The sequence below is a fragment of the Thunnus thynnus genome, chromosome 2 (assembly GCF_963924715.1).
Source record: "Thunnus thynnus chromosome 2, fThuThy2.1, whole genome shotgun sequence".
Classification (NCBI taxonomy): Eukaryota; Metazoa; Chordata; class Actinopteri; order Scombriformes; family Scombridae; genus Thunnus; species Thunnus thynnus.
Window position 1 is genome coordinate 39,461,568 of NC_089518.1, and position 13,965 is coordinate 39,475,532.

The 13,965-nt window shown below is 39.3% G+C and overlaps 2 protein-coding genes across 2 annotated transcripts in view; one reads left to right on the forward strand and one right to left on the reverse strand.

Moving 5' to 3' along the window:
• The window catches only part of qsox2 (quiescin Q6 sulfhydryl oxidase 2), a 16,706-nt gene extending 12,126 nt beyond the window's left edge, over positions 1-4,580 (reverse strand). The window contains 2 exon segments of the mRNA XM_067574379.1: positions 1,465-1,565; positions 4,091-4,580. Coding sequence (XP_067430480.1) covers positions 1,465-1,565; positions 4,091-4,325 — 336 coding nt within the window. The 5' untranslated portion in view covers positions 4,326-4,580.
• A 4,504-nt stretch (positions 4,581-9,084) lies between these two features.
• cfap77 (cilia and flagella associated protein 77) lies at positions 9,085-13,921 on the forward strand. Its single transcript, XM_067574390.1, has 6 exons — positions 9,085-9,641; positions 10,094-10,196; positions 11,664-11,907; positions 12,007-12,112; positions 12,410-12,511; positions 13,745-13,921. Exons 1-6 carry the CDS (start codon positions 9,579-9,581, stop codon positions 13,865-13,867), a joined length of 741 nt encoding a protein of 246 aa, XP_067430491.1. The 5' UTR covers positions 9,085-9,578; the 3' UTR covers positions 13,868-13,921.
• The last annotated feature ends 44 nt before the right edge of the window (positions 13,922-13,965 follow it).

Consider the following 13,965-nt stretch of genomic DNA (forward strand, 5'->3'; position numbering starts at 1 on the left):
ACACTACTGTTACTGTTTGTTGACTACACATCACTGTTTGTTTACTACACTACTGTTACTGTTTGTTTAATACACTACTGTTTGTTAACTACACATCACTGTTTGTTTACTACACTACTGTTACTGTTTGTTTACTACACAGCACTGTTTGTTTACTACACTACTGTTACTGTTTGTTTAATACTCATCACTGTTTGTTTACTACACAGCACTGTTTGTTTACTACACTACTGTTACTGTTTGTTTAATACTCATCACCGTTTGTTTACTACACTACTGTTACTGTTTGTTTAATACACTACTGTTTGTTAACTACACAGCACTGTTTGTTTACTACACTACTGTTACTGTTTGTTTACTACACAGCACTGTTTGTTTAATACTCATCACTGTTTGTTTACTACACTACTGTTACTGTTTGTTTAATACTCATCACTGTTTGTTTACTACACAGCACTGTTTGTTTACTACACTACTGTTACTGTTTGTTTAATACTCATCACCGTTTGTTTACTACACTACTGTTACTGTTTGTTTACTACACTACTGTTACTGTTTGTTTACTACACAGCACTGTTTGTTTAATACTCATCACTGTTTGTTTACTACACAGCACTGTTTGTTTACTACACTACTGTTACTGTTTGTTTACTACACTACTGTTACTGTTTGTTTACTACACAGCACTGTTTGTTTACTACACAGTATTGTTTGTTTACTACACAGCACTGTTTGTTTACTACACAGTATTGTTTGTTTACTACACAGCACTGTTTGTTTACTACACAGTATTGTTTGTTTACTACACAGCACCGTTTGTTTACTACACTACTGTTACTGTTTGTTTACTACACAGTATTGTTTGTTTACTACACTACTGTTACTGTTTGTTTACTACACATCACTGTTTGTTTACTACACTACTGTTACTGTTTGTTTACTACACAGCACCGTTTGTTTACTACACAGTATTGTTTGTTTACTACACAGCACTGTTTGTTTACTACACAGTATTGTTTGTTTACTATACAGTATTGTTTGTTTACTACACAGTATTGTTTGTTTACTACACAGCACCGTTTGTTTACTACACAGTATTGTTTGTTTACTACACAGCACTGTTTGTTTACTACACAGTATTGTTTGTTTACTATACAGTATTGTTTGTTTACTACACAGTATTGTTTGTTTACTACACAGCACCGTTTGTTTACTACACTACTGTTACTGTTTGTTTACTACACTACTGTTACTGTTTGTTTACTACACAGCACTATTTGTTTACTACACTACTGTTACTGTTTGTTTACTACACAGTATTGTTTGTTTACTACACTACTGTTACTGTTTGTTTACTACACTACTGTTACTGTTTGTTTACTACACGGTATTGTTTGTTTACTACACAGTATTGTTTGTTTACTACAGAGTATTGTTTGTTTACTACTCAGCACTGTTACGTACTTTGAATGTCGGGTAGAACTTGATGCTGTAATCTTTACAGACGTCAAAGTTTTCCTCCTGAGCGCAGTCCAACACGCCGACGCTGACCGCCTGATGCCAGTCTGAGAGAGAGAGAGAGAGAGCTCAACCAGTCAAACCAGTCAAACCAGTCAGCAGCCTCCACAGTTCAGAGTATCCAGCTCAGTTTGAACTAACTCAAAATTGCAGCTTTTCCAAATCTTAAAAGTCCCTCCAAAATAAAAGCTGTGTTTGTTTGTTGTTCTCTGAGTTGACCTTAAATCTCAGTTCAACACCTGGACACACCTGCTGCAGGATTTATGACATCACAACCAGTCTGTAGCCAATCAGGGTCCAGTATGTAACTGATACAGTGTGATGTGGAAACTTGAAGCCTCCAGTTCACAAACACTGAGAATGAACTTTACTGTGAAGGAGGAGACATCTGGAGTCTTATATGAAGGAGAAACAGGAGAAAATGTTTTAAAGGACAAACATTCTGCACATTTCCAGGTTATATTATTGTTATTATTACACTAAAACTTTAGCAACAGCCTTAGCAACCAAGGCTACAGGATGGATGGACGTTTATGAGCATGTGCGACGTCAGAGTAAACATGTAGTAAACATGTTGCAGATGAAGCTTTGAGAGCAGGATGAAGCTCTGACTTTTAATTTGCAGGCAGCATTTCTACAAACGTTCACCTCCAGTTCCTGAACTTTGATCACGTTTAACATCCGACATCAGAACAGGAAATAAATAACAGAAAACCACAAAAAGCTGAAAATGTCTCCTTTAAGGGTTTTTAAACGAGGTAACTGGAATTCTTTGTGGAAAAACAGTATCAGACACAAATTTTCATGCATCTGAAAAAATGTTTTTAGGTTGTTTTTCTTTGTGTGCTGAACAGATTGTTGAAGCTTTCTGAGGAAAACGTGTGATTTGTGATATTTGACTAAAACAGTCAAAGCAACCTGTGGGAATCTTTAGTCTCCATCTGCCTCCATTTCTGTGTCTCTGGGGAATAATTCGACTGGAGACCAGCTGCCTCTCTGACACACACACATTTGTCTTTCTATAGATGTGAAGACCCTCATTAACATAATGCCCCCCCCCCCTCCCCCCCCCCCCCCACACACACACACACAAGCCCCGTCCCTAAAAAACCAAACCTCAACCTTATTCTAACCATCACCTTAAAACCAAGTCGACACCTTCCAACAGTCCTTTACACAAGTTTATAACTGGCTTTGGTCCTCACATAGACAGAAAGACCAGCTCACACACACACACACACACACGCACGCACACACACGCACACACACACACACACACACACACATTCTCTCTTTATGTGGACCTGCTGCCAGAGTCAAAGGACGTCTGAGACACAAAGACCCGTCACCCCCCCCCCAACCCTGAGAGACAGACAGCTGGTGACACACACACACACACACACACACACACACACACACATACACACACACACACACACACACCTCTTGATCATTTAAACACAGCTGCTAAATCTTAAATCTCATTGGAAAACTTTCTCAGTCCAAGTAGAGCAAATCAATATGGAGTTTATCAATAAATATTTATTTGATTTATAAAAAGGTTTTAATTCATTTAGATAAAGTATAAGAATATCTGCAGACTGACTGTAACTCTGTTATATTTACCTTCATGATGTCTTAATTACAGTATCAGAACTGATAACAGTCGAATATTATATCCACAAATCTGTTCATTCCTTTAAATACTCGTGAATAAAACAGTTCATTGACACGATCTAACAAAAAATACTAATTATGATCTTATTCTGAAATTATAAAAACTTCAGTTGTTGTTTATTTTTCTGAATAAAGTTAAAAATCTGCAAAACTCTTTGTAACCTTTTGTTTTCAAAGTGCTAAGTGATTATGAATGTGTTAATTATTAATTCAGAGCTACTTTGTTCTTTTTTTTTAATGATAACTAACTGAGCTCGATAAGAGCTCTTTAAAAATGTCTCCATTAACTCTGTTATCTGCTGTCTGAGCTATTTTAATCTCTTATTGACTTCCGGGAACAGTCATTTGTTACTGACAGACGTGACTGGACTCAAGTCTCACCTGCTTGTTGCCTGGAAACATGAGCTCATTACCTGTTAGCTTAATCTAGCTTCAGCCTTCTGTCTGTTTAAACCGTTATTATACAAATACAAACACAGCTAGCTTGATCTGATGATATAATACTATTATTATATATTTGTCAGATTAATATTAGGTGACTCTTCTCCACTATATGACACCGCTGGCTTGTTAAATTTTTAATATAGAGATCATTTAATCTCTCAGAACTTCATTTAAAAATTTGCTACTTTTCAATTGATTCGCACAACAAAACCTTTGATCCACCACGTGAGCAGCGCGACGCAGAGCTGAGGTTCAGCTTCAAATAACTCCTGATTTTTATGTTTTATAACCGCCGAACTGGACGGAGGATGAAGCAGAATCAGAAAACACACCGATTGATACTTTACGAGTTAACGTCGTTTAATTGATCACTGAGGAACCAATAAATAGCTGTATATTGATCCGAGTCTGGCGCTGCTGTTTACAAAGGATGAGGGTCTGTCTGCGGTACCTTTGACGTCCTGGGCCAGGGCCCTCCATGTGCTGGAGTACTGGATGCAGTGTCCGCACCAGGACGAGTAGAACTGGACCAGCCAGGCCGAGGACGAGTTAGTGACGGCGGGTTTCAGGCTGCTGCTGGTCAGGATCTCCAGCGGGTCGTCCTCCGTGTACAGCCGGGCTGCGGCGTACACTGACGCGGGGACGAGCCAGAGGACGACCGCCGCTTCGAACCAGAACCGGAGCATCCCGTCTGCCGTCCGGAGAGAGACACGCCGAGAGCAGGCTGTCAGAGAGCGGGGGAATTTCTGCCGAAAACAAGCTCGGAGACCCGGGGAGACATGAGAGCAGCTGCTCGCTGAAAGCTACGTGTGTTTACAACAGAGAGCAGCAGGAAGAACAGACGTCTCACTCTGACGGAGTTTCCGATCAACAAAGAACCAAAACGGCTTTTTACACAGCAACACAAAAACACAACAAATATATTAAGAATGAAAAAAAATGTATCGATGAGAGTTATCAAAATATAAACAATTAAAGAATAACCGCACAGAAAAATATTTTCGCCTGTTCTTTACTGGTTGCTATGGCAACAGCTCTACTTGTGTCTCTGCTGCACGGAGGGCTTTTGTTTTTACTTTGGAGTGAATCATGTTCTGAATAGACGATCTTTATCACGTTGAGACTGACGCAAGGCTGACGGTAAAACTATGCTGCAATCATTGATACTCGGAAATTTCAGTGATACCGGAAATTACTGTTAAAATATAAAACAAATAATGTTTATTATCATTAAATAAATACAATAAATAATATAATGCAGTATGATATATGAATAAACAAATACACAACCCATTACATAAATATATATTATATATTATGTTATTATTATCATATATAGGAATATTTATATAACAATGTTGTGATAATAGCTAAATTCTATATACATAAATGTAGATATATGACGATCACTCCGATGTTTTCAGAGTTTTGTACTGCTTGTACTAAGAATGGCTGGTTTTAAAAGTAGAAGTTTTCCTGGAGGAAATGTAGTGTGCTCTCTTACTCTAAAAATTGAGCGGGAGTTTTAGTTTAAGTTTAAGCTCACTTAAATACTTCCATCACATAATTATACGTGTAATTTCATTTTTATACTTTGACGTAATACATTTTATAAAAAAACACTCAAATAGGCACCAGAACATGACTGACACAAAGACAAATGAAAAATAAATATTTGAATTAAGAAATAAACTTTAAACAATACATCAGTTCGTCTGCGTCATGAGATAAAAGGCCTGTAACAGTGAGAGACAACAAATTAATTATTTAGTAATTCAGTTGGCTATTTTTAAAGAGTACTTACAACTTATATTTTAGAGAAACAAAGGTTCATTTTAAAATGTTTCTAACACACAAAGTAGGAAAATAATCTAGAAATACTGTCATTACCAATCATCCTGTCATATCATTCACAAGATTATTTTCTGTCTTTATTGAATACATGAATAAAATCTGTTAATTCCTTTAAATACTCGTGAATAAAACTGTTCATTGACACGATCTAACAAAAAATACTAATTATGATCTTATTCTGAAGTTATAAAGACTTCAGTTGTTGTTTATTTTTCTGAATAAAGTTAAAGTTAAAAGTCTCAACTCTGTGTAACCTTTTGTTTTCAAAGTGCTAACTGATTATGAATGTGTTAATTATTGAATAAACACATTGTACCTCATGAATAAACATGAGGTACATTCTTAGGAACAAAATAACACATTAGAAATAGAAATATAATTAAATAAAATACGAATAAACAAATACAATAGATACATAAACTAAATAAAACAACAGAACAGAGTTAAATAAACACATTAAAAACAATAAACCCATTAGCGGTTTTTACCACCTTTTTAGAAGATTTAAAGTTCTGCTCACGTTCTCAGTTCAGTTTTTGTTGGCAAACTTACACTTATGAATATGAAACTTAACTGAGATAATTATAAGATTGATAAGCTTGATTCTCATTCTGTCTGTTGTAACTTAAAAACCCAAACATATATAATACATATAATATAAATATTTATACAATAAAGCAAAAACAGCCATAAATGTATCATTAATAAACGTATAAACCTGTTGCCATGGTAACAGTGCCAAAATAAATGAAGCAAACTTTTTGTTCTGCAATGTTGGAAAGTTCAACTTCTGCTTTTTTTCCCCTCGCGCGCTCATTAAGTGTTAGTTTTTCCCACAGTCCCTGAAGGCACCACAGCTCTCTGCTGCCCCCTGCTGGTCGTCGGTTCAGTTTCATAAAGTTTTCTTGAACAGTGTGTTTCTATTTCACTGTTTAGTGACCTGACACTCAGACATTTATAAATAATCTTGTACTTTCCATCTTCTGCTTCCCGCCACCACCTCCTTTTGTTTTGTTATATCTTGTTATTTATAGACTAACGGCTGTCTTGTATTATCCTCATTATTAACATCTCTATTTTATTTTAAAATCTCTACATTTTATTGTATTATCAGTAGATCTATAGAATAATGGATATCTTGTATCTTTATTTTATTATCAGTTGATTAACACTTCAGACGGAAGTGAGGTCGCATCGTTTTTGCAGCAGTTTAACAGCTCAGCGTTCAGCGTCCGGTTCCCATAGCAACGGAGGAGCTCGACACACACAACACAACGCAGGTGATTATCTGTTTATTAACGACTAAATAAAGAGTTAACGAGCAGTAACGTGACTGTAAATGTGAGTAATGTGTCAGTGAAGCAGCAGCAGTGAAAACATAGTCACGAGGTTTTAAAGGGGTCAGAGGTCAAACGTAGTTTATGTGACGTCTTCAGATGCAGTAAAAGCAGAGTTAGTGTTTCTGGCACAACTTCAAGATGCGCAGAGAAGAGAGAAGAGTGTGAAGATGTCAAAACTCCAGAAACACTTGAAGTTTATAGAAAAACTTTACTGTCAGTGTGTGGCCTTCAGGGTCATCAGGACACATTACAACGATATCTAAATAAGCAGGTTGAGAGCAGAAAAATCAAAAAAGTAAATACATATATATAAAAGACAACAAATCATGTACATCCAGACACATATCAGAGATGGTGAGTATATGATGACGTAGCTTCATGTCTTCAGATGCCAAAAGAAAATTACATTGATTCAAATATATTTTTTATAACTTTGTTTATTAAATTTTCAACAAAACCAACATTTAAAAAGTTATTGCACTTGTAAGTTATTTGGTAGGAAATAAAACATCAAAGACAACAAGACGACAAAACAAGGTGTGAAATGGAGATATATTAAAAAAAATAAATAAATAAAAGAAAAATATATGTTGATACAGTTGTTTACACATATCAGACCTATAAATAAAGATATACTTCACCCTGGAACTGCAGGTAAATGTAGACGCTTAACATAAGAAACGAAGGGTCCACATTGCTGAAGTTTGTGTTTAAATTTAACTTTATGAAGTTTTAAATTCAAACATCCAGAGTTGATGAGAAGGAGGCTCAGAGGATTAATCGTCTCTCCATCCATGTTCATTCTGGACAGTTGAAGTGTTGCTGAATAATCCAGTAAAACCATCCGGTTCGATCTTTGTGTCGGTTAAAAGTATCTTCCCAGAAACCAACAAGAGACGTTCAAAACCAGAACATGTAGATGATTGACAGGAGACTGGTTACATCATTAGAGATGAATAATAATAATCCTGCTTTATGAATGAGACAAACAGAAGGAAGATATTATAAGACGTTTAATGAGGTTGTTTTATTCATTTACATTTTTAATCTACATATTTAAAACTGGTTTTACAGCCAAACATTTATTCAGTACTGTAGCTTTAAAATACTGTTTATGATCATCTTCTAAATATGATGATTACTTGTGTTTACGTTTGTTTACGTGTGTTTACGTGTGTTTACGTTTGTTTACGTGTGTTTACGTGTGTTTACGTGTGTTTACGTTTGTTTATGTATGTTTACGTGTGTTTACGTGTGTTTACGTATGTTTACGTGTGTTTACGTGTGTTTACGTTTGTTTACGTGTGTTTACGTGTGTTTACGCGTTAACGTGTCTTTATGTGTGTTTACGTATGTTTACGTGTGTTTACGTGTCTTTACGTGTCTTTACGTGTGATTACGTTTGTTTACGTGTGTTTGCGTGTGTCTACGTGTGTTTACGTGTGTTTATGTATGTTTACGTGTGTTTACGTGTGTTTACGTGTGTTTACGTTTGTTTACGTGTCTTTACGTGTGTTTACGTGTGTTTATGTATGTTTATGTGTGTTTACGTGTCTTTACGTGTGTTTACGTATGTTTACGTGTGTTTACGTGTCTTTACGTGTCTTTACGTGTGTTTACGTGTGTTTACGTGTGTTTACGTGTGTTTACGTGTCTTTATGTGTGTTTACGTTTGTTTATTTGTGTTTATTTGTTTTTCTTTATTTCTCTGATAAACAGCTGTGTTTTAGTTTGTTGAGTTATTGAAGACGCAGCTCTGTGATTGGCTGTTCATTAAGCATCTCAGTCACATTCTGTAAAAGCAGAAGTTTCTCATCATCATCATCATCATCTTCATCATCGTCTCTACAGCTGAACTTTACTCAACAGGAAATCATGTGATTCTCTCTGTTTGTGTGGATAAAACAACAACATCAGTCTCATAGAACTGTTTATTATTTTAATGAATTAAGTTGAACCAAAAACAAACATTATATATTCTGACAATTCATTTCTCAGTTGACTCAGAAATGTATATTTCACTGTATAAACCTTCGTCTGCAGTGAGACGATTGTTGCCTTATTTCATAATTACTGAGACAGAAAGTCATAATTATTAGATAAGGCCTCCAATTATTATTCACTAGTGAATGTAATGTTTTATCAAACCACTTTTTCCAGAGTTATTGATAATAATAATAATAAAAACAGTAGTAATATTAGTAATATAATAACACTGTAATAATATTAATATTTACACAAGTTTATAAAATGTTTCACAGACATAAAAACATCAAATACAAACTGCAGCTACACATGAGAATAAATACAATGCTGTCAGGGAAAATAAGAATAAAAATAAGAATAAAGAATTAATTAAAGCCAGTTTATAAAACAAGTCTTTAAAGGTCGTTAGAGTGGTGAAGATGAGGAAGAGGAGGTGTTGATATTAAAAGTATTAATATCTGCTTCAAAAAAACAGAAGGGACTGGAGCACACTGATTAATTCACAGCCGTTAATTGTGCAAACAGAGCAACGTTTCGACACCAGTGTGTCTTCACCAGAGTCCAGTGGACAAACACACGAGACTGAAGTATGAATGAAACCTGTAACGTTCGTCTGTTTGCACAATTAAAGGCTGCAGATTAATCCCTGCTGTCTCTGCACCACAGACACCTTGTGAGGAGTCTTCATCATCAGTCTTCATCATCAGTCTTCATCATCAGTCTTCATCATCGGTCTTCATCGTCCGTCACACAGGAAACATGACGTCACCGCGGGTGGGCGTGGTCAGAGACTCCATGCTGACCGATCCGCTGCTGATCAAGGTAAACACGTCACAGCTTGAACACAAAGTATAACTGAGAGTCTGATCAGTTTATCTGACTCAACGTCCTCTTACTCGCTTTTTCTGGAGCTCTCAGCTGCATCTCACAGTCTTCCTTCCTCATTTAAATACAGTTTGATTAATGTATCTGCAGCTGTTCACAGTAATCTGAAGTGTTATATGATGTTAAAAGTATTCTAAAAAAGTGATTTATCTAATAAGTCGGCTCTTATCAGATAGTTAATTTGTTAATTAACATGATGACATCATACAAGTTGTGTGATGTCATAACCTCAGACGTGTTGATCTCCTGCTGAGCACCAGGTGGCAGCATCGACTCAGACTGACATGTTTCCAGGTGTTTTTGAAGGCGTCACTTCGAGAAAATGGTCTCTGTGTTACGTAACATTAGAGATGATGATGATGATGATGATGTCATCCGTCTCTGTGCAGGCGTCTCTGGGTCAGACCCGGTCCAGAGGTCTGTGTGTTCCTGGTCCAGATTTCACTTTCGGAACCAGCAGCGGCTCGCTGAGAGACGGGGGCGTGGCTGATGGTAAGCCCCGCCCACTGTAAACAGCAACAACAGAACTGTTTGTTAGCACGCTGTAACGTCACCGTGGAAACGTTTTTTGACCCTCCTGTCTTATCTTGGCTGTGCTAATGATTGTTAGCATGCTAAAGCATTACTGCACCTGCAGCCGTTAGCGTTAGCAACATGCTTGTTAGCATTCCAAGAATCCTGATATCTGAACACAGTAACAGATCAATATGTTATCAGCAGATGGCAGCAATGTCGAGTCACATGACCTGGTGACATGCAACTCCTCAGTCCAAACCTGAAGATTAAATGTTATGTTATAAAAAGAATGAAAGTGAATTAATTCTTCAATCTCCCGACGACAGACACACAGCAGCCAATCAGGTTGCAGATCACGAGGAAAGGTGTGTGTGTCAGTGATGTCATAGGTGCTGACCGACTGAGACTAACGTGATATAAAAGTAGTTTGATGAAAACAAAAAATTAAATAAAAATAATGCACACACAAAATAAAAGTGTGTGTGTGTGTGGTTTAGCAGCGGTCAACTGTCAGAGTGTGTTTGCATGAAGGAAACATGCCTTCAGGCAACAATCACTGCTGTCACTCACACACACACACACATACCAACACACACACACACACACACTAACACACACATACCAACACACACACACACTGTGAGTGTCATTCAGCAGCTTCTCAGTGTTCAGCTGACACACTGGGGTTTAACATAAGACTCCTCTCATCTGTCAATCACACACACTCACTCACATGTTAATGTCCGCATGCTAACGTGCTCACCATGGCAACGCTAGCATGTAGATGTTTAGCAGGTATAACATTCACTGTGTTGGTTGTCATTAGTTTTGACCAGATGGCGGCGCTAAATGAAAAGGCAAAGGTCCGGAGAGTCTGTTATTGAGGTGGGTGGGTGGGGGGGGGGCTGGGAGGGAGGGGGGTGAGTGTTGGTGATGGGGGCTCGTCCAGGTGGGACTGGGGGGGGGGGGGTGGGGGGGGGGTTGTGATGGAGCTCCTGAGTCAAACCTGTTGTAGAAACTGGTTAAACTCTCTTTACTCCGGCCCTTGTTGCAACATTTTCAATTTATGCTTCAGCAAAAGGTTTCAGTCGTCTCCATGGTAACCGGGGAATGGTAACCATAGTCCTCCAGCCGGCTTGTTTAGTTGGATTATATCATCCCAACCAGGACTAATTGAACAAGGACGTTACAAGTTGCGTAAAGTTACAGACCAAAATATCAATAAGGAAGTTCAGTGAAAACTACAGTCTCCATGGCGACATTAGTGACACTACCCAATCACACGTCCACAGCAAAGCAAAATTCTGCAGGTGACATGAAAGGAAAGTATCGAGCAACCTGCCATTAATCAGCCTTCAGTGAGGCAGACACTGATTGGTCGGTGGGTGCAGTGGCATGCTGGGAGTTTTAGTTTTTGGAACGTTGTTTGTGTTTTCATGTCAGTTCTGTCCAGCTGGAGGGTTCAGTCACGGCGGGGAAACTCGGCTCCTCATCGGCCGCTCGTCCCGGACTTCGTCTCTCTGAACCGGGACGCCGTGAAGTCCGGCCTGGTGACGTCCAAAGAGCTGAGTCAGTACAGAGCGCAGAGGGGCGGGGCCATGCAGAACCCCGCCCCCAAACGGCCAGTTGGCGGGGATGCACGGCGTCCGGTGGTGCCTGACATCACATTTGGAGTCTCAACAACCAGGTCAGAAAAACACAGACACACATCCACAGAACTGATTATTGATTAGTGATTGATTGATGTATGTATATGATGTGTATGTACTGTATTTTTTTTCGTCAGGGCGTCGTCCCCCCTGTCAGACGTCCTCTCTCATCAGTACGCTCGCCGCTGGCTGGACGAACAGATGAGCAGAAATCAAACCAGCAACCACAAGCAGCTGCAGAGGGTAAGAGAGAGAGAGAGAGAGAAGTGAAGCTTGCACGCCCACAGCTCGCTCACTGTGTGTGTGTGTGTGTGTGTGTGTGTGTGTTCTTGTATTGATGACATTGTGGGACTTCCATTTCCAGGGCACAAAAACTACGCAGGTCCCCACAAACATAAACATCATAAACAACTGTTTATGACATTAGGCTTAAAATAATATCTGTAGAATCGTTAATAATTATTAAGGTTAAGGTAAGTCAGTGATGTCTGTGTGTGTGTGTGTGTGTGTGTGTGTGTGTGTGTGTGTGTGTGTGTGTAGATAAAGCCAGGTTGTATTCCAGACACCAGGACCAGCCTGCTGAGGAGGAGCAAAGCTCTGCCGCTCATACAGACACCGTTCAAACTGCCTCGCTACACACAGGTAACACACACACACACACACACAAACACACACAAACACACACACAAACACACACACACCTGTTAACACATTTCTGTACACTGAGTTGTTCGTCTAACTGTTGCAACCACATGACTTCATGAATGAATTATGTTTTTATTGTTATATATTGTTTTTTAGTCTAGTTTTAGCTGGTTTGCTGGTTTCTGACAGCAGCAACCTCAAATTCTTCTTTTCACTCTTTGGGAACATTTTTGTGAATGAAACTCGCCCACCAACAGAGCAGAACAGGCGCCTTATTGTCTTATATGGACATTTTATTGTCGTTGATGATGCTGATGATGAAATATCAATGAACAGGTGACGTCCCCCCCCCCCCGGTCTCTAATCAACTGAAATACATTCATGGATGTCGTCTTATCTACTCAAACTAAACAGCAAGAAAACAGAGCTCATGGTTGTGGCACCTAAGGCGCTGCTCCAGAAGGTTGGGGATCCCCCTCTACCCTCTCCTTCCAGTCACACATCAAATCTGTCACCAAATCCGCCTTTTCCCACCTCAAGAACATCTCCCGACTCTGGCCGTCACTCTCAAAAACCTTGATCCATGGCTTCGTCTCAAATCGTCTGGACTACTGCAACGGAGTCCTGTTCAGGATACCCAGTAAAACTCTGGACAGGCTCCAACATGTCCAGAACTCAGCTGCCGGGGTTCTACCTACACCAAACCCTGGCAGCACATCACCCCCCACTCTCATTCACCTACACTGGCTCCCTGTGAAATACCGCATCTCCTACAAACTCCTCCTCCTCCTCACCTACAAATCCCTCCCCTCCCTGGCCCCCCAGTACCTTTCAGACCTCCTCCACCAACACACACCTTCCCGAAGCCTGCAGCGGTCCTTGGACTCAGGGCTGCTCTCTATCCCCCGCCCGAGCCAGAGCCTTCCCACCCTCTGGAACTCTCTTCCTTCCGAGACACGTAACGCTCCCACCCTGGACTCTTTCAAACCTCAACACCTCCCTGTTTGCTCAGGCTTTTGGCCCAAAGTTAACCTGTTAACCTTTCAGTTGCTTTATTTAAGCTCGGCTTAGTTTTCTTTTTTTCCTTTTTTGTAAAGCATCCTCGGGTGTTTTGAAAGGTGCTATATAAATCTAATTTATTATTATTATTAAAACCTTCTTACATGTGAGGCCGCCACACTTCCTGTCTGGGTTGAAATAAGACGACGCTCTCTGTCCGTCTCTCCTCAGGTCGCTCCTGCTCTCGACACCTTCAGGACCGAGGAGGCTCGTCTCCGGGCCTTCAGGGCTCATCAGTCGGACTCCGTGTCCAGGAGAGGAGATCAGGGTCTGGGCACGTACAGTCTGAACTGACACGAACCGCTCTCTGAATATGTGAACATTAAACCCAATAAAGCTGAAAACAAATCTTTTCTCTGCCTTTTGTTCTTCCATTTGCACTGATTTGATGT